Here is a 19,067-nt window from a genome sequence, read left to right on the forward strand (position 1 = left end):
CCATTTCAAGTCCTGGCTGCTCCACTTCCCATCCAGCTCCCTGCTAATGTGCCTGGGAAAGCAGCAGAAGACGGCCCAAGTGCTTGGGCCCCTGCATCCACGTGGGAGACCAGGAAGAAGCTCCTGGCTCCTGGCTTTGGATCGGCACAACTCCAGCCATTGCAGCCATTTAGGGAGTGAACCAGAGGATAGAAGACCTCTCTCTCTCTCTCTCTCTTTCAAATTTAAACAAACAAACAAAAGAATTAACACTTAGAGTAAGACCAATGGGCGATGTTTAGTCCAGTGGTTCTACCCTCTGGGAAGCAGTATCTGGGGACACTTTTGGTGTCACAACTGGAGAGGGAAGGTGCTGCTGGCATCTAAGGAGGAGAGGCCAGGACGCTGCGTACAGGGCTCGAAACAACCGTCAACTCTTCCAGCCCCCAGTGTCACTAAGAAACCCCGGCCTGGCCTGACAAAGAGGCAGAGTGACACATAACTGATCACCCGAGCGCTACCAATACCCACCGGGGACAACAGGCCTAGGCCAGGGTGTGCAGGCAAAGCGGAGCCCTGCAGAGATGAAAGACCGAGGGAGGGGCCAAAGAGCTCATCTCATAAAAATCCCCAGACAAAGCCACCAACCACCCTAATTTGGCAGAATGAATGCTAGTGCGTCACAAGCCACAGCCGGCTCAGGAAGGAACTCTGTCTAGTTCTTGTTTAAAGGAAAAGCAGAAAAGGAACCATCTGGCCGTGCTTTTGATAAGACGCGGGCGACAAAGAACAAATGCAGTTCCCCTCCACGCCAGGTAGGCAGCATGTGCCAAGACTTTACTCCGAAGAGAAGAGAGTGCGACAGGCTGCACAGCCCGGGCGGGCGGGGGACACCTCACACAGGCCAAGAGCCGAAGACTCCTCTTGGAAACCTCCTCTGCGAGTGAACCACCTAGTCACAGCCAAGAGCAGCTTCTGTTTCAAACTCCCTGCCCATTCCAGGAACGAGACGCCCGATGCTAACGGCTTTGCAGGTCAATCACGAATGAGAAGGCGCAACTTTGCGACGGCTCAGGAATGTCCTCAGTGGTCCTCAATGTGGGAGCTGCAGCAAGCCCAGGGCTAAGCGAAGGCAGAGAGGAACTGCTCGGACTGTGGGTTAGAAAGCACGTGGAACCCAACTCTTGTATAGATATTAAAAAGCCCCGAGACTTACATGTCCCATGCCTGCGGATGTATTTCCTATCCCGGTTCCAAAAGGGGAAAACCCCTCCCTACTTGCCCTCACTATAGGAACTGTATGTGAATCCTATCGGGGCAGCTCTGCAATTCCTCCAAGGCTGTCTGTCACAGCCATGACTAAGGAAAGCTCCTTGGGCCCCTGCAGCCCCATGAGAGACCTGGATGAAGCTCCGGACTTTGGCCCGGCCCAGCCCAAGCTGTTGCAGTCACTTGGGGAGTGAACAAGCAGATGGAAGATCTAATTCTGCCTTTCAAATAAATAAAATAAATCTTAAAAACAAAAAAAAGGGGCTGGCACTGTGGTGTACCGGGTAAAGCCGCCACCTGCAGTGCCGGCATCCCATATAGGTGCCTGTTTGAGTCCTGGCTGCTCCTCTTCCGATCCAGCTCTCTGCTACGGCCTGGGAAAGCAGTGGAAGATGGCCCAAGTCTCTGGCCCTGCACCTGCATGGGAGACCCAGAAGAAGCTCCTGGCTCCAGGCTTTGGATCGACACAGCTCCGGTAGTTGCGGCCATCTGGGGAGTGAACCAGTGGTTGGAAGACCTCTCTCAATCTCTCTGCCCCTGCCTCTCTGTAATTCTGACTTTCAAATAAATACAATAAATCTTAAGAAAAAAAGGATGCATATGCAATAGGACAAAAAAGCTCACTGTCAATACAAGACAGGAGACCACAGCCGTGCCTGGAAGTGGGGTTTGATCAGCACAACCTACGATAATACCTGGCTAAGCTCCAAGAACACAAAGGCAGCGTGAACTCTGTCCACACCTGCGAGAAGAAAGCAAACGTGTGAACCCCTAAAGTCGAATACAGCATGACCAGGCTGAGGCATAAACCTAGCCCAGGTCATCTCCCTGCAGGGCTTCTGATCTGTTTCTGAAAACGGGGTGGGGACTTGCTAGGCACTGCAGGCAGGTGGAGCAGGTGTGGTGGTCTGGGGCAGAAAGACCTGTTAGAGAGCCGGCGCCGTGGCTCAATAGGCTAATCCTCCGCCTTGCGGCGCCGGCACACCGGGTTCTAGTCCCGGTTGGGGCGCCGGATTCTGTCCCGGTTGCCCCTCTTCCAGGCCAGCTCTCTGCTATGGCCAGGGAGTGCAGTGGAGGATGGCCCAGGTGCTTGGGCCCTGCACCCCATGGGAGACCAGGAAAAGCACCTGGCTCCTGGCTCCTGCCAGGATCAGCGCGGTGCGCCGGCTGCAGCAGCGGCCATTGGAGGGTGAACCAACGGCAAAGGAAGACCTTTCTCTCTCTGTCTCTCTCTCACTGTCCACTCTGCCTGTCAAAAAAAAAAAAAAAAAAAGAAAGACCTGTTAGAGAAAGGTAAGGAGTTCCATGTAGCCGGGAAGCTGGGTGTTACCTCTGGGGCAGTGAGGAGCCTGTCGAGACTCACCAGTTCCCAGGGCGTGTGTGTGTGTGTGTGTGTGTGATCAGACTTACATTCTAGACATTCTAGAAAGATGACTGCCTGGTAGAAGCCCAGAGGAAGGGCTCTATAACATGAACTGTGTGGGAATCCTATCTTAATACAGTTGTTTTTAAAATATATAGAGAAAGAAGGGTAAGGGGCTATACTAAAGGTGCAGGAAAACCCGCACGGAAGATTGGACTAAGGCCAGAGGGAAGATTGGACAAAGGACAGAGCCACAGGGGTGGGAAGGCAGAGAAAGGGGATCTGAAATAGAAAAGCAACGACACAGTGCTGACTGACCTGGGGGTAGGGGGGAGAAAAGAGTGGACAATGAGCCCGGGGCCCAGAACTTCTGTGCCTGGGTGGGAGGAGACAGTGGCCCAGCAGGAGGCAGCTGGGAGTGTGTGGCTGGTGGCATTCAGGTGGCAGTGCTGGCCCTCAGCAAAAGCACAGTGATCCCTGGAGTACAGGGACCGTGGGCTGACCAGACCTCAAGGGGCACACACACACAAGGGCAGAGGAGGAAAAGGAGAGCAGGACAGACATCAGGGCAAACCGAGAGAGGGCTGCAGGAAGGCGAGATTTTCCAAAGGAGTGGTCAAGACGGCCCAGAGCCAGGAGGAGGGGCAGGTGAGACAAGACTCACACGCACGTGGATTTAGCAACACACACACACCCCTTTGCCGGACAGTCTGGACAGGTAGCGGGCCAGGCCTCGGGTGAAGGGGTGGCTGGCAGGGGAGAAGAGAGGCAGTGTGCACGGACACTTCCTCCCAGAAGCCTCCCGGGGACAGGAGAGTCCAGGGGCAAGCCAGAGTGGGTGCAGAACCAGAATGGACTTCCTGACCGGTTTTTGAAGACAGGAAAACTGGAGCGTGTTTCCAGACCACAGGGAAGGAGTAAAGAGGAAGAGCGGAAAATAGAGGCAGGAGAAGGGACCTGGAAGACTGCAGAGGGAACTGGAGCAAGGGCTCTTTCTAGAACATTCTACCAACATATAAACACGTCCTCTGAACAGTCACTGGCAATCATATAAAGACTCACAGACCTCCATGGTGCACTGCCCCATCGCCAGCCACTGGATCTTGCAACTGTATAACTTAGTACCTGAGATGGTGTGGAGCCGAGGATCCACCTCTTGCAATTGTATAACTTAGTACCTGAGACGGTGTGGAGCCGAGGATCCACCTCTTGCAACTGTGTAACTTAGTACCTGAGACAGGGAGCCGACAGGAGGAGACGGCACCGGGAAGGCCGTCAGAGCCTGCCTGCCCCAGCGGCACTCACCTTGCATCATGCTCCTGTAGGCAGTGTCTGTGATGGCGTAGATGTGGGGGGGCATCTCGTGCCTCTTCTTGCCCTTGTACATCTCCACAATCTCTTCGGAGTAGATGGGCAGGTTCTTGTAAGGATTGATGACCACACAGAACAGGCCTGAATAGGTCTAGGGAAGAGCCACAGAGGAACCGGTTAGGGGGCTCACTCCCTCCAGCGTGACGGCGGCTTCGGTGCCAGCTCCCTGCTGCTTCACAGGCCCCTGGGTGGGCCTGCAGGAAAGCCCTCTCTGATCCCCCTTCCTCGTGGCGCCTGCTGCAGCTGTGGGGTACACGGCACCCTCTGCTCTGCCAGCTAAGGTCCTCCCCCTCACTGCCTGACCACAGCCAGCTGAGTGTGTGGACGAGCGAGTGCCTCAGGGGAGAGTCCACTCACAAACCTCGGGGCCCGGGGCAGCAGGAGACCTGTCTGTCAGGACGAGAGATGCACAGAGAGGAGCCGGCCGCGGCACAGCACACTGAGCCCTTCCACACGGTGGGACGCGTGGGCACGTCCAAGTTTCGGCCCTTCTAGGCAAACCTCACCACGCTCCTAAACCAACTAAATCTTCAGTGGGCTGGCGGATCACAGACCGCTACCCTCCCTGGAATCTTCTAGACATTCACATGAAGATCTGTCAGTGACCTAAAGACCACTTTCATGCCCCTGTGAGCCTTCTCCAAGACTCAGGTCTTCTCTTGGGAGAAACCCAATTCGTCAACCCTCTTAAGGAGAGGCAACTAAAACACATCCCGTACTCCAAAGTGTGACTTGACCAGATTAAAATCAGACCCTTGGGGCAGGCATTCAGCCCAGCAGCTAAGACACCGCGTCTCACATCCGAGTACAGGGTCTTACACCTGTACCAGCTCCGGACTCCAGCTTTGTGTTAACGCAGACTCTGGGTAGCAAAGTAGTGGCTCAATTTGCTGGGCTCCTGCCTCCCATGTGGGAGACCTGGACCAAGTTCTCAGCTGTCACTCTAGCCCCGGCCATCGCAAGCCCCTGAGGAATGCGCCAGAGGATGGGAGCTCACTCTGTCTCTCGAAATTTTTTTTTTTTTTTTTTTAAATCAGACCTCTATGGGGCCGGCACTGTGGCGTAGCAAGTGAAGCCTCCACCTGGGGCACCAGCATCCCACACAGGCACTGGTTCAAGTCCTGGCTGCTCCACTTCCAACCCAGATCCTTCTAATGCGCCTGGGGAAATAGTAAAGATGGCCCAAGTGCTTGGGCCCCTGCACATACGTGGAAGACCTGGAAGAAGCTACAGGCTCCTGACTTCAACCTGGTCCAGCCCTGGCCATTGCAGCCATTTGGGGAGTGAACCAGCAGATGGACGATTTCTCTCTCTCTTTCTTTCACTCTCTCTCTCTCTCTCTCCCCTCTAACTCTGCCTTTCAAATAAATACAAAATAAACCTTTAAAAAAAATCAGACCCCTAAGAGTCAGATGTCCCAAGTTCAAACGCCAGCAAAGGCACTTTTTTTTTTTTTTTAAGATTTATTTATTTTACTTGAAAGTCAGAGTTACACAGAGAGAGGAGAGGCAGAGAGAGAGGTCTTCCGTCTGATGGTTCACTCCACAACTGGCTGCAATGGCTGGAGCTGCACCGATCTAAAGCCAGGAGCCAGGACCTTCTTCCAGGTCTGCCACATGGGTGCAAGGGCCCAAGGACTTGGGCCATCTTCCACTGCTTTCCCAGGCCACAGCAGAGAGCTGGACAGGAAGTAGAGCAGCCGGGCCTTGAACCGGCGCCCATATGGGATGCTGGCACTGCAGGACAGGGTGTTAACCTGCTGCGCCACAGCGCCAGCCCCAAAGGCAACTTTCTTATCCTCGCTCCCATCCATTTCTCAATCTGTGAAATAGGGACAGACAGAAGTCTACACCTCAGCGCGTGGTCACGAGAATTAAGTAAGGTACAGTCCTCGGCGCAGCCCAGCACTGCCTCGGACTGAGGTCCTGGGTGGGGGAGGAGGGCATGTCCGGTGGCCATGGCATATACACGTCCATCTTCCCTCAGCGTCTCGAGGCAAATCCGTATAACCTGTGACTTCAGGTTCTTTTTCTAATAAATGTCCTGCTATTTCTTTCTCCCAAGACTGCTCATGGCTGCACAAGACCCCTGAGACCACCCAGAGACAGGTGCTCCGAGGGGGACACGGCTCTTTTTAAGTAGCTGGAGCAAGCCACGTATCCTGACACTGAGCCGGAGGCCAGAAGCGGCTAGGGAAGGGGGCTCCAGGCAGGCTCAGGCCTCCCCTGTTCCCTGGATCTTTCTGTTACCCCGTGACAAGTGGCCTCCACTTCTACTGCTCCAAAGAGGAGCCAGTCCCTTCTACCTGTGCCTTCTCGGGTCTGTGGAACCCTCATGGGGCCACACAGGAACCGGTCGTGAGGACAAACACTCAGCCCAAGGCTTCGGCACTCGGATTTTCTGAGCAGGAGTTAGACCGAAGGCAGGACTGGGATGCAGCCACCAACCACACACTGCTCTGCATTCAAAAGAGCAGCTGAGCTTGGAGACCAGCAAGTGTGTGTGGCTGACTCCTCTGTGTGGAGGGGCGAACGCAGCGCCCTCGACTTCCTTTTCGTCCTGGGATAATCAGGCATTTGTTTTCCCTTCAACCACTCTTGTCACAGGGACCAGCAAAGCTCTGAAGCAAAGAAGACCAAAGGCAGTAATTGGCCACCTGCAGGCTTAGGGATTACGGGAAGCAGGGGGTGAGAGAAGCCTCCTCTGGTCTCCCCCTGCGTGGGGACAAGACAGAAGGCCGGGGAGCAGCGAGGTCATCCCAGGAGCTCGGAAACAAACAAGCTTTGTTCCCGGGCTTTGAGAAACCCACACTCTAGGAAATCCAGTCCTAGGAATAAAGCCGAGGACACGTGGTCACATGTAGGGAGTGCCACAGAGCCAGATGTTGGAGAACAGCTGGGAGCTAGGGCAGCGGGGGACGGGGGGCATCAGACAAGCCTTTCGGACAGCTGGCTGGGCAGAGGGTCCCGTGAAGGGGTCTACAGGGGCTCCAGGTTCCCCGGGCTAATCCCGTAAAGTCGCTGGAGATGATCAGACTGAGCCCTGCGGAATGAGCGCCGCAGCTCAGGTGGGAGGGACGCGAGGCGCTGTGAGCTGACGGGGGCGCAGACACTGAGCAAGCGGCTTCGCTCCCACACAGCCACGCCAGGGAGCCGCTCCATTCACAGGCCACAGAGGCTCTTTGTGCCCAACCGCTCCCCCACCCAGGGGAGCTCACCCCCTGAAGAAAAAGACAGAGCAGCTGTGGCGCGGAATTAGCCACGCCGCCCACGAGGCTGGCAAACACGCGGCTCAAAGGCTCCCGCCTTGCAGGCTTGCGGTAGAGAGCTGGCCCGGGAAGAAGGCGGCACCCCCCACCCAGGCGGCCCCGTCAAGTGGCTTTGATCCCCACCCCCAGCTCTACACCTGCCGGGGTCTCCACGGAACAGTGGCGGAGACCACTAACTTCCCCTCTAGCACTGACGCTTAGGGAAGACCAGCGTGAGACGGAGGAACCGCACCCAGGAGGTGACGGCAAAGCTGCAAAACTGAGTTCTCGCCTCCAGCCTGAGAGCCCGGGGAAAAGTTCTGCTCCTGGCCACCACGTGCGCTTCCAGAGGAAAACCCACGCGTGCTGCTCACGGAGCGAAGCAGTAGCGCGAACACCGACCCTGCACATTAGTAACCAGGACCGCTCGGCGGGCGGGGAAAGGCGGGGGCCATCAGCTGCTGTAGGCCCAGGCTCCTGGCTTGTGTCATCCCCCAGGGAATCCCAAACGGGATCCTAGCTAAACAGGAGGAGCCACCTTCACTTAGAACGAATGGTGGTAGCCCCGACTGCGCAGGCCCTGCACTGGGCCGGCTGCTGTAGAATTCTGTGTGGAGTTCTCATAGACAAGGAAGTGAGGGCCCACGCAGCCGTGTCACATGGGCAGTACGGGACAGGGCCGGGTCCTGAACCAGGTCCCAGAGGCTCCAGCTCCCCTGGCCTGGGCACTCTGCGTTACCGAGCAGATGAGAGATCAGCGGGCTGAGAGCCAGCAAGCTCCAGTTCCGGTCTCTGCCCTGCCAACCCCTGGCTGTGACCTCACGTGAGTCTCCTGCTGTCTCTGGGTCTCAATGCTTCTCACCTGCCACGGCAGAAAGCCGGGCTCAGCTGGGCCATTAAGCAGGGTTTTTCCAAGGAGACGAATCCGTGCATCCACTTCACGCGCGTCCTCCGAGGGTGGTCACCCCCCCCACCAGCATTTCTGGACTGTTAGCGGTTAGCAAGGGAATGCAGTCCTTGCGGACGGTCTGGCAGGTCAGGGCTCCGGGCAGTCCAGATGGCCACGGCTCAGCCAGGGGTTCTGCACCCCAAAGGGCGCCGAGAAAGCCCAGCGCGGTGGGGCAGGGACAGCACCTTGTACAAACGTGCTCAAGGCTCTGAAATCACACGGGAGCTGACACGGCCGACCCCCTGGGAGCCGCTCGCTGCCCCGGCAGCAGGCTGAGGGGAGGCTCCTTCAGTCACGCAAAGCCCCTGGCCTGGCACCTGGTTTCCCCACCCGTAAGCTGAGAGGGCTGTGCCCATCACATGTGCCTTCCCTTCCCGTTGAAAAGCACTCTGATAACTGCCCTGTTCAGCCCGACAAGACCAGGACAGCTCCGGAGCACAGGTAAGAAAGAGCAGACGTCTGCTCCCCACTGGGGACAAAGCCAGGAGGAAACACCTCTGCACTGAAGAGAGGAACTTGGGATTGGCGCTAGAAAGGACTGGGTGGCGCCAGGGCCAGAAGAGCTGCGCCTGTCCCCAGGGGGTGGGCAGATGGTCATCTCCATCTTCTACCTCGGTGAGGTGCTGTCTCCCTGCAAAAGCAGCCCTGCGGGAGGACGCAGCGAAGACCACTCCCGATCCGTGGCCCGTCTGGGCCTTTGCACTGCCGACCCTGGGCCTTCACCAAACACGCATCACCTGTGCCCAGCCCAGTGGGTGCCGGCCTTCACCAAACACGCATCACCTGTGCCCAGCCCAGTGGGTGCCGGGCTACGTGTCGGAGGGGCTCCCTATTCAACCTTCTTCTTGAGTACCAGGGACCCAACCAGACAAACGTTCTTTATGCCTCTAGAAAGAATGAGGAGGCAGCGACACCAAGGAGACCGGGCTGAACGGTGGGTAGGCAGGGAACCAGATGGTGCAGCAGGAATGAGGGGGAAACCAGGAGACGGCGCCCCCAGATCTGGAAGGAATTTACCACACAGACCTGAACCTAGTTATCTTATTCCACCAGGGGGACCAAGGCCAGGGCACCCCCAAACACAGTGTTCTCCTCCCGCCATCTGGTCTACCGCAGGCTGCCTCCCTGTGCCCTTGACTGCACAGGATAAAGTAACGCTATGAGAACGCTGCCGTAGGCCACTCAGATGCCAAAGCTAGGCGTCTCGAGCCCACCAATCCTCAGGGCCCCTTCTCGGCCACAGCCCAGGGCACGGGTATCTCAGTGGCGGGAGGGCCGGCCCCCCAGCCCCCCGGGCACCCAGGCCACTTACGTAGATGAGCCCTGAGTAGTAGCGCTCCTTGAGGTTGTGCAGCACCGACGCTTCGTTGAGGCACGTGAGCTCGGCCATGTCCTCCACCTTGGAGAACTTGGGCGGGTTCATCTTCTGGATGTCGTCCTTGTTCACTTTCACCTTCTTCCCGTTCTCCACCAGCTCCACGATGGCCTCCTCGCCCACCTCCTCCTTGAGGCTGGCCGGCTCGAAGCCGCTCTTGTCGGAAGGCACCCATACCAACTTCTTGGCAGCCCAGTCGGCCTGGGCCAGTGGGTTATTGATGAAGTTTTTGTCCACGTAGAGATACTTATCAGCAGCTTGCTGTGCCATGGTGACTTAACAGCCAGGACCTAAAAGGGAGGAAAAAGAGCAAAACATTAGCCACAGCTCCCGCCATATGCCACAGAACGAGGCTGCAGCCAATCAGGGATGTACGACGGAGCTCCGGTGCCTGGAGGCCACCTAGTGAGGCCCTGGCTCCCTGGGTCCGTGGACACACACGCTACGATGCTCACTCAATGGCGACATTGCCTAATGATGCATTTCTCAGAAGGCAACTCGTCACCAAGCGACACACAGGCGCGGGTCAGCCACGCAGGACGGCGCACCCCCACTCTTCTCTTTGCGAACTCTACAGAATCACAATGCCGTCAAGCGCCACATAACCAGGCGCCATTTGCCGGAATTTCTTCATGAGAAAGACGTAGATCACTGAGAACAAATTAATAGCAGGGATTTTGTGAGAAATGAACATTGAGTGCTATCGTCCTAGGGTCAATGCACAACCAAACGAATCCACGAACAAGACTGATGCACCCAGTCAGTCTCACAGACAGACAACCATGCCCCGGAGAAGGCAGACCACACAGGTTAGGAGGGCCTCCAACAAAATGGGTTTCTAGTTAGCCACCAAAGTACTACTTCCCACACACGGGCCAAGTTTCCGGTTTAAAAACCTTTTTCTTTCTTTAGAGTCAACAAAGGCAAGAGCTGAAAACAACACCACTCTCTGTGCTCCTGATTTTAGTTCCATCTCGAGAACGCAGCCCAAAGAAATAAGGCGAGAGGAAAAGAAGCCGGGCTCCGGGAAGCATCACAGAGAACAACCGCGCCTCCTCTCAGGAGCACTAAGGTAGAAGGGCCACCCTCGCCACTCTGGGGCCTGTTTGTTTGTTTTGAAAATTCATCTGTAAGACAGAGATGATGACATAACAGTCCCTTACATCCATGTGGTTTTATAGCTCACGACACAGTCACACGCGTCTCACCATCTCAAAAGATCTCCGTCAAACCTCTGAGCTCGGGGAGGCCTTATCATCATCCCCGTTTCACAGACAGAGACAGAAGCTTCCAGGATCTCCCAGGGACTCGAGTCCTCCTATTCCTGTGGCCCTCCCACAGCTAACTGGGGAGTTAGCCCTGCTTAAAGGCGTAGGCCGGGTCAGCAGGGAGGACTGTTCCTTGGGTGAACCCAAAGCAGGAAACACTGGTCAAAGACACACAGCCCACGGCCACCAGAAGTCCAGTGCCCAGCTCCAGGCACAGAAGGCTTTTCCCTCTGGGAGACCAAGTCCACTCCCCACCCTCCCAAAAATCCAGGAGGGCCAAGATCTAAACCCAGAGGCACTTGGCTCTTAGACTTCCAGATTCCAAGAGGGACCAGGACCAACTGCTTGGAGCTGGGGGCCTGGGAGGGAAAGAACAAAGGAAAAAGCCTGGGCTTCCAGGCCTTCTTATCTGGGCTCCTTAAATGGTTTCCAGATCAAGACTGGGGGCTGCCCTGGACCCACTCCAGGAGGGGCTGTTTTCCAGGAAACCTGCGGCTCAAGACAAGTCCAAGGGCAGGCTCAGCGGCTCCCCCAGCTGGTGGCTTTGTTTACAGTCCCAGCACAAGCAAACCCTGCTGCCTCCTGCAGGGGACCAGAGGCCACCCCGCCCCTCCAAGGCCGCCCCCAAGAGCCTGGTTAGTCCTCATCTTTCCTGTGGTTCTAGGGTCTACACAAGAGCGGGGCTGCGGCACGGCCAGCTTCTTCAGCTGCCACTACACCCACACCAGCCAGCCCAGCCAGGCAAACCCAACCAGGACTTCCCTGTGCCAGAGTAAATGCCAGCCATCTCTGCCTCCCTGCTGCGCATCTGACTAGTCGGTCTGCCCGGTGTCCCCCCTCATCATGTCCCTGCCCTGCCCGTGAACTTGAAATGATCACAGAGCACAGGGTCTCGCATGCTGCTTGGTTCTCAAAGCCACGAAGGTAAGACTACTCCCCATCAACATAGAGGGAGCTTCACTTGAACCCCACCCTGCAAAACCCAGAGTCTGCTGCTAGGGCAGTCACTGACCACCCTGCCAGCAAAGACACCGAGCACACGCTGCCCTTCGCGAGACCCCAGCCAGGAGAAGGTGGAAAGAGACGGCTACTCAGCCCCTACAGGCCAACGGCGAGCTCAGTTCATTCCCCACCTCACCTGCAAAAGGGCTCTTCTGTCCCCAGTTTGAAGGGAAAAGACAGGCTCAGAGAAGGCGAGCTGCTTGCCCAGAGTGGCCCAGCTCCATGATGGAGTGAGATTCTGACCCAGAGCTGCCTGGCCACTTGTGCCCATGCTCCTGCAGGAGTCTGGCTGGGCTGAACTGCTAGTCAGCTAAGTGTGACACAGAGGGTGGACAAGGCAGCATTCCACAGCATTTGACAAATATTTACTGATGTGATCAGACAGGCAGGGAGGCCGACGGCGATCCTCCCCCGTGTGGACACCATGCGGCTTGTCAAGAAACAGAGTGCACTATGACTTGGGTGTTCTTACTGCCTTGGCCAGCCACTGTCAGCAGCCGGTGAGCAGCCCAGCAGCCATGGCCCCCGTAAGCTCCACTTTATCCCAGCAACACCAAAGCAAAGAACCCGTGGAAGCCTGGCTTCTAGCAGCCCACAGGCTCCCGCACGCGGCAGGTGCTGGGCCCCAGGCCTATCCTGGGATCTGGGTAAGCTGCTCAGCCCTTTCACTGTGGTCACACATACCAGAGCAACCAGCAGGGCAAGAATCCACAAAGCCCACGGCCCTCGGCTCCCTGCCACGCCTTCCGGCCTTGGTGACAGAGCAGAGGACAGCCACAGGCCAGCACTGTCCACTCCTGAAGGCTAACAGAGGCCCAGAGACTGAGCCACACCTCCTGTCGGAGCATGGGCTACGGTGCATTCCCTTGGGCTGACCCAACACAGAAGGCTGCCCCTCCCAGCAGAATTTTTCATTAAACGAAGCCAGGCCTTGCTTGGCAGGCCCAAGGACAGAGCTTTGGTTTCTGCTGCAATGACGTGGGTGAGTAACAGTGCCAAGATCAATACATGGGTTAGACCGGTTGGGAGGGTTGCAGAGGTCGTGATAAACAATAGAGCTCCTATGAAAGGTCCCCTTCATCGCCTGCCTGGAAGGAACACCTACATTCAGTAAGTCGGGGGCCACGCGGCTTTCTGTTCCCACAGGTGTCAGGGAAAGAGGCGACTGACCTGTGTGTGCCCAGGCAGGTTCGTGCTACCTCTCCAAGATGCAGGTGGATGAAAAGCCTTCTCCATAATCCGTACCCTGCATACACCATTTATGCACTGGGGATGGTCGAGGGCTGCTACCAACCGAGTGAGGGGAACTGGAGACGGGGCCAGGGAGACAGCGGCCAGCGTCTGGCCACTCTTCCCAGCCTGACCTGCGACTGTGCTCAACAGCCTCTCTGAAGCTTTTCTCAAGTGCACCCCATCAAAAGCTTTTCAGAACTGACAGAAAAGCATCCCCCAAATTCCTGAGCCAATCCCTGCCACCACCCTACCCCTAATCAGTTTTCTTTGTAGTGGTCCCTTCTTAGTGTCCTGGTCCATGCAACACTTGCATTTATTATCACAGGCACAGGACAAGGTTTCCTATCTTGTGTTTTCCCTACCAACTCTGACCGTTCCCCCAGGTGCTGGAACCTGCTCATGGACCATTTCCACCCAAACGCTGCACTGGCAGGTGGAGTTGCGGCGGCCCTGACAGGAAAGGAACTCCACTGGGTCGCACAGCCAGAGGAGGGAGGCCTCAGCGTTGACCACTTCAACGGCTGCATAATATTCCAAAGTGGGATTTTTTTTTTTTAATTACCACTTATAAGGCCCCCCTCCCGTATCTAGCGTACTACCTTAAGATAAATTTGCAGATGTGGAGTTACTGGAGCAATGGAACATTTTTTGAAAATTTATTTATTCAAGAGGCAAAGCAAACTCCTATGGGCTGTTCAGGCCCCAGATTGCTGCAATGGCCAAGACAGAAGCTGGGAGCCAGAAACTCAATCCAGGTCTCCCACGTAGGTGGCAGGGGTCCAGTTACTCGAGCCCGCCTCCCAGGGTCTGCCTGAGCAGGAGGCTGGAGTCGGCAGCCAAAGCCGGGTATCACCCCAGCACCCCATGTGGAACACTGGCAACTTAGCTGCGAGGCGCACTGCCGTCCCATCTGAGCATTTTTATGTCCCCAACACGCATTGTTAAGTTCTTTTCCAAAAGGGCTGATTCAGCGTGCCATGGTAGCAGAGCGTTTATGTGAGAACAACCCCGCCAGCATCGTCCGCGGCGAGCAGAACTGCTCGCGGGAGCAAATCTCTGTGGCTACAGAGCGTCGGCAGGAACCAGCAGGCACACAAGGAGTTAAGGAGGCGGCAAGAGGCCACTGGAGACCAGTGAGGCTGAGGCGTCCCCAGCGCCTTCCACGTGCTTCCTGCGGGTGCCAGTCCAACTCCAGAAACCCCAGCAGTTGCCTTTTTAGGCCATATTCGAGCAGGACACAACCAGAAGCTAAATTAGGACTCTCAGGAAATGATGAAACTGAAAATAAATAGGTTGACCAAAAACCTCTCCTTTCGACCCAAAATGAAATTCCTTGAGTATCTGCCTTCTCCCCTTCCCCCCAAACATCCATTTGGACCTTTTACTCCGCCTCATTTTCCTAAAGAACCCTCTCCCTCCCTTCGCCTGTGTCTTTCTACTTGTGTTGATCTGGAAGCCAAGCTGCGAGCACCTTGCTCTACCAAGCCGAGCCGAGCCGAGCCAGCAGCCACGATGTCAGGAGCGGCTCTTCCTGGACGGCAGCACTGCCCGGTGCCTTCCCTGGGCCCAGATCTAGGCCGGGAGCTCCCAAGTCATCAGGCGGCTGCTGCACACCAAGGGCCTGTGAGTTAGGGCTACGCTGTGCCCCCGCGGGAGTGTGTCATCACACCCACGTACATGTGAGGGACAGGGAGCTCGGAGAGGCCACAGAACCCAGCTTCAGACTGGGACCGGGAACCCTGGACACACTGCTCAGTTCCTGCTTCCATGCCTCCCTGGCAAGGCCCCCAGGGCTCTGGGAAGGAAACAAACCAATACCCCCTGGTTAAACAGACATTGACCAAGGTGTGAAAGCAAATGCCACCTCCTCGGGCTGGCCACACAAGGGACTCCAACTTTCAACCTCAATCACTGGAGCCCAGAGGAAGAAGGGGGCGGGGCAACCTTGGGCCAGCCATCTGAGTCCTCTACCTGGTCTACCAGGAGTCAGGCAAACCAATACCCCATGGCCTGGGCACACCGAGGATCCGGCTCAGAAACGCTCCAGGAAACTGGAAACCCACCTCCAGCTGAATCACGGAGCAGCCCCTCTGTCTTTGGTTCTGCGTCCCCAACCCTAGCCCAGGGAACACAGATGAACACGTCCTTTCTCTTTCTCCCTATGGCTGCTGGTTTTGAGTTTAACAAAATCACCAACATGCCTGAAGCCCATGGCTAAAAAGGCTCCTGGAAAGCAGCTGATAACCATTTAGAAACTTTCAAACCCATTACATTCACTTTTTCATTCAACTAACATACTGAGGGCTGTGCATGCGTGTGCACACACACACGCACACGCACACACACACAGTTAAGTGTCAATCTGGACAATGTAGTAAAGAAAAGGCAGGCAGGCAAAAAGCAAGTTTTGGTTTTCTTTTCTTCTTCTTTAAGATTTATTTATTTATTTGAAAGTCAGAGTTACAGAGAAAGAAAGAGAGGGAGAGAAGCAGAGAGATCTTCCATCTGCTGGTTCATTCCCCAAATGCCCACAATGGCCAGAGCTGGGCAGATCTGAAGCCAGGAGCTTCTTCCAGGTCTCCCACGTGCGTGCAGAGGCCCAAGCACTTGGCCCATCTTTTGCTGCTTTCCCAGGTGCATCAACAGAGAGCAGGGAGTGGAGCGGCCAGCACTCGAACTCATACAGGACGCTGGTGCCGCAGGCAGTGGCTTTACCCACTAGGCCACAGCGCCGGCCCCTTTGGTTTTCTTCTGACAGTCAACACCCGGCAGACGCCCATCAGACAGATCTGCCCCATGACGACAGCCGTAATCACGTGCTGTGCGACCTTGGGCCCCTGCAGCTCTCTGGCCTCAACTGTAAATGCAGATACTTCCTGCTGCCTACCCTATCCCCCAGGGCTATCTACCTGCAACATCTGTATACCCTTAAACCCACCCCTAAGACAGGACACCTGTCACTATGGAACACCAGCCCTGATAGAAGCCTCAGGGAGGAGTGAGAGGGGAGGAATGAGCAACCTGCTGTAGGAACAAAGAGGAAGGGGCAGGAAGCTCCAGGGAGCATCATGGCTGTGATGCTCACGCAGGGCCCTGGAGGATGGGCCCCGCCTCCCCATGGCCTCCCTGCCTCCTCTACAGAAGACTGATGGGTGAGGGGAAGACATGACAGGAAAGTATTCCAGGCTAGGGGGGAAGAGCCAGCGCCAACCAACAGAAAGGGGGTGCAGTGGCTCACTGACGACAGAGTGATGTGATCTGTGCAGGCAGTTTCCCCACTCAGCACCCGCCGCACAACTCTGTGTCGCAGGCTGTCCCGTGCACAGCAGGAAGCAGCATCCGGGCCTCCCCACCAGACGCCAGGGTCCCCATCTCCAGCTGTGACAAGCCACTGCCCAGGCTGAGACCCCTGGTTTAAGGGGCCCAGATGACCAAGTCCTGCAAGGTAAAGTCCAATCTCTTCTCAGTCAATCTTCCCCCAGCTGTGAAGTGCAGAGTCCTCAGCACGCCAACAGTGACCGCTATGGAAGGCACTGCCACCAAGGAGGACTGTCCCTTCTAACACACTGTCTTTAAGGGGTCTGACCTGGAGTCACTAGCTACACTGTGTGGACTTTAAGCTACACAATTTAAAAACCAATCAGACAAGAGAGACGGCTGTGACTGCACAGGTATGATGCCCAGAACCTCCAACACAGCCCCTGACTCACAAGCAAAGCTCACCCGTGTCACATGGTCCAGGTGATTATCGGGAGACAGGTGGCAGCCACCTTTTGGGGCAAGGCTTGCTCCTATGGCTATGCCAGCTCACCCCATCCTGGAGACGCCATCCAAAGCTATTACTGAACAGTTTGGGGCAGACCCAGGAGTCGAAGGCTTCCACCACTGAGCCATCCCGGGGAATACTTCTGCCCACAGCCCCCTCCCATGCCATCACCAATACGCTTAAGCACCCTCTCTGGGTCTCCATGCCAGGGGGAACAGTCCCTCTGGCCACCCCGACAGCGGCCATCAATGCCTGCCTGGTGCATCAGCACTGCTACCTCCAGACCCCTGCCCAGTCCAGGCTGCGCCCCACCCCCCAGCTTCCCGGACTGGGACAACCACCTCCCATGGCCTCCCTGCCTCTTCTACAGAACTCCTTCAAATCTGCCCTCCCGCAGCCTTTAGGGTGACCCACCGGCCCTATCATGCCTTATCTGCCATTTTATGGGTATTTCTGGGCCAATCTCATAGGCCCGGCGGCTCCACACCATCAGGATAAAATCTAATCACCTTGTGCGGCAGCAAGTCTGTGAGCCAGTCACTCATCTCCCCCTCCCTCCCCAACTCCTCCTCACAGGGGTCTCTCACTTCCCACTCTGCTCGCCCCTGCAGGTCTGTGGAGACGCCGTGCCCTCCGTACCAGGAACCCGCTCAGAGATCCACTCCAATGTTCCACTCGGTGAGGCCTCCCCAGTGCGCCCCCCGCCCCCTTGCTTCGGAACCCCTCTCCACTGCGGTGGGCAAGCAGCCGGATCCCACTGGCCGCCTCAGCTGAGGACGGGGACAGTCACTTCCATCTCCACGTCAAACGTCTGACCCAGAGCAGGTGCTCCGGTTTCCTGGATGAATGAAGTTCAGGGCAACGAGGAAGACAGTGAGGATGATCTCTCAGAGGCTGGAAACCCTCTCGGGCCGTGCCAAGAGGGCCCGAGTCAGAGCCACAGGAAAAAGGGGCTCAGACTGAAAGCACGCACGAGGGTCCCCAAAGCCAAGCCATCGATGCACTAACTTTTGTTCCTCAAAACAGAAAGGGAAAGAAAACATGATTGGAGCTTTCGATCTAGTATGGAGATGATTTATGGGTCCCCAAGAAGATTTGCACAAGGTTGGGCCATCTTAGTTTTCTGGAACCTTCTAGCATTTCCTGATTAGGCAAGGTGGAGACACATCTGCTGTCAGGTCAGCATTCCTGACAGGGCTCCGAGGGTGTGACCTCTGCTCGCCTTGGGGACACCATGAGCAAGTGTGGGTCCACCTGGAGCATCTGTCACTGTCCACCCACCAAGTACAGGAGCCCCCAACCTCTGGCACCAACGCAAAACCCAGACAGAAGCATTCCGTGTGGGGTACTGGTGCTGCAGTCCCAAGACAAGAACTTGTAACACACCATGACTGGATGGAATGGCCCACGGTTGGGGCCTGACTCAGAGGTTGGGTGACTCCTTGTCCAGGTTCCACTTGTCCACAGACGACAACATGGTCCAGTCCAGTGACTCCTGGTGACTTTGCAAGAGCTTCCCATGACCAAGGGAGGCTGCGAGGCTCTCCCGCAGTCCGGATGCACACAAGAGGTTCTGAGAAGCCTGCAGGAAGAGCAATGCGCTCAACTGCACCTGACGACTTCTCAGTGCTGGCGTGGGAAATGCCGGGCTGGTGGGATGTGGAAGAGGCCGGCAGCAGGGGAGCTGGGTTCGAGTCTGGTGCGGCGCTGAGCAGCCGGGCACCTCTGCCTGTTTCCACCTGCAAGGGGCCCCCTCACAGTGTGGCTGCCACGAGGCCTCAAACACCACAGCAGCGTATCTGCAGCAACGCGAGGGCCACGAGAACAGCTCATGGCAGGGTCAGCAAAGTGGCCCCTCTGCCTCCCAGGACCAAGCCTACAGCAGCGCCTCCCACGTGCCCATTCTCCCCGGGTTAGGAAAAGATGGCTGGGGGCAGCTCCTTCCGGCTGCCCAGGACCCAGAAGGCAGAAGCTGTAGGACCTGGAGGGCTGTGGAAGGGCCCCTCCCCCCCCTCAGGAATGTTGTTTGCTTACAGTAGAAGCTGGGGCTTGTTTCCATTAGCAGGATTCCAACCCAGGCCTGTGCGATGCTGCGCAGATAAGAGAGCCAGAGGAGGAATTTAGCCCCAGAGCCCCACAGCCGCCCCCAGCCCTGCCCTTCTCCACTGCTGCACCCAGAGGGGCTTGGGGAGAGAGCCTGGGAACACCACGGTGTTGGCATCTGCCTGACTGCACAGGCCTGTGG

The 19,067-nt window shown here is 56.6% G+C and overlaps 1 protein-coding gene and 1 long non-coding RNA gene across 2 annotated transcripts in view; both read right to left on the reverse strand.

The window, feature by feature from the left end:
* The window catches only part of MYH9 (myosin heavy chain 9), an 86,597-nt gene that overhangs the window by 46,753 nt on the left and 20,777 nt on the right, over positions 1–19,067 (reverse strand). The window contains exons 2-3 of the mRNA XM_051845941.2: positions 9,491–9,843; positions 3,917–4,073 (exon numbers count right to left, since the gene is read on the reverse strand). Coding sequence (XP_051701901.2) covers positions 3,917–4,073; positions 9,491–9,823 — 490 coding nt within the window. The 5' untranslated portion in view covers positions 9,824–9,843. The remainder of the gene's footprint in view (positions 1–3,916; positions 4,074–9,490; positions 9,844–19,067) is intronic.
* LOC138844431 (uncharacterized) lies at positions 217–3,736 on the reverse strand. Its single transcript, XR_011380273.1, has 2 exons — positions 2,529–3,736; positions 217–2,171 (listed from the first exon to the last, which is right to left on the reverse strand). It is a non-coding gene; the product is annotated as an uncharacterized lncRNA (long non-coding RNA).

The sequence above is a fragment of the Oryctolagus cuniculus genome, chromosome 11, assembly GCF_964237555.1.
Source record: "Oryctolagus cuniculus chromosome 11, mOryCun1.1, whole genome shotgun sequence".
In the NCBI taxonomy this organism is placed as follows: Eukaryota; Metazoa; Chordata; class Mammalia; order Lagomorpha; family Leporidae; genus Oryctolagus; species Oryctolagus cuniculus.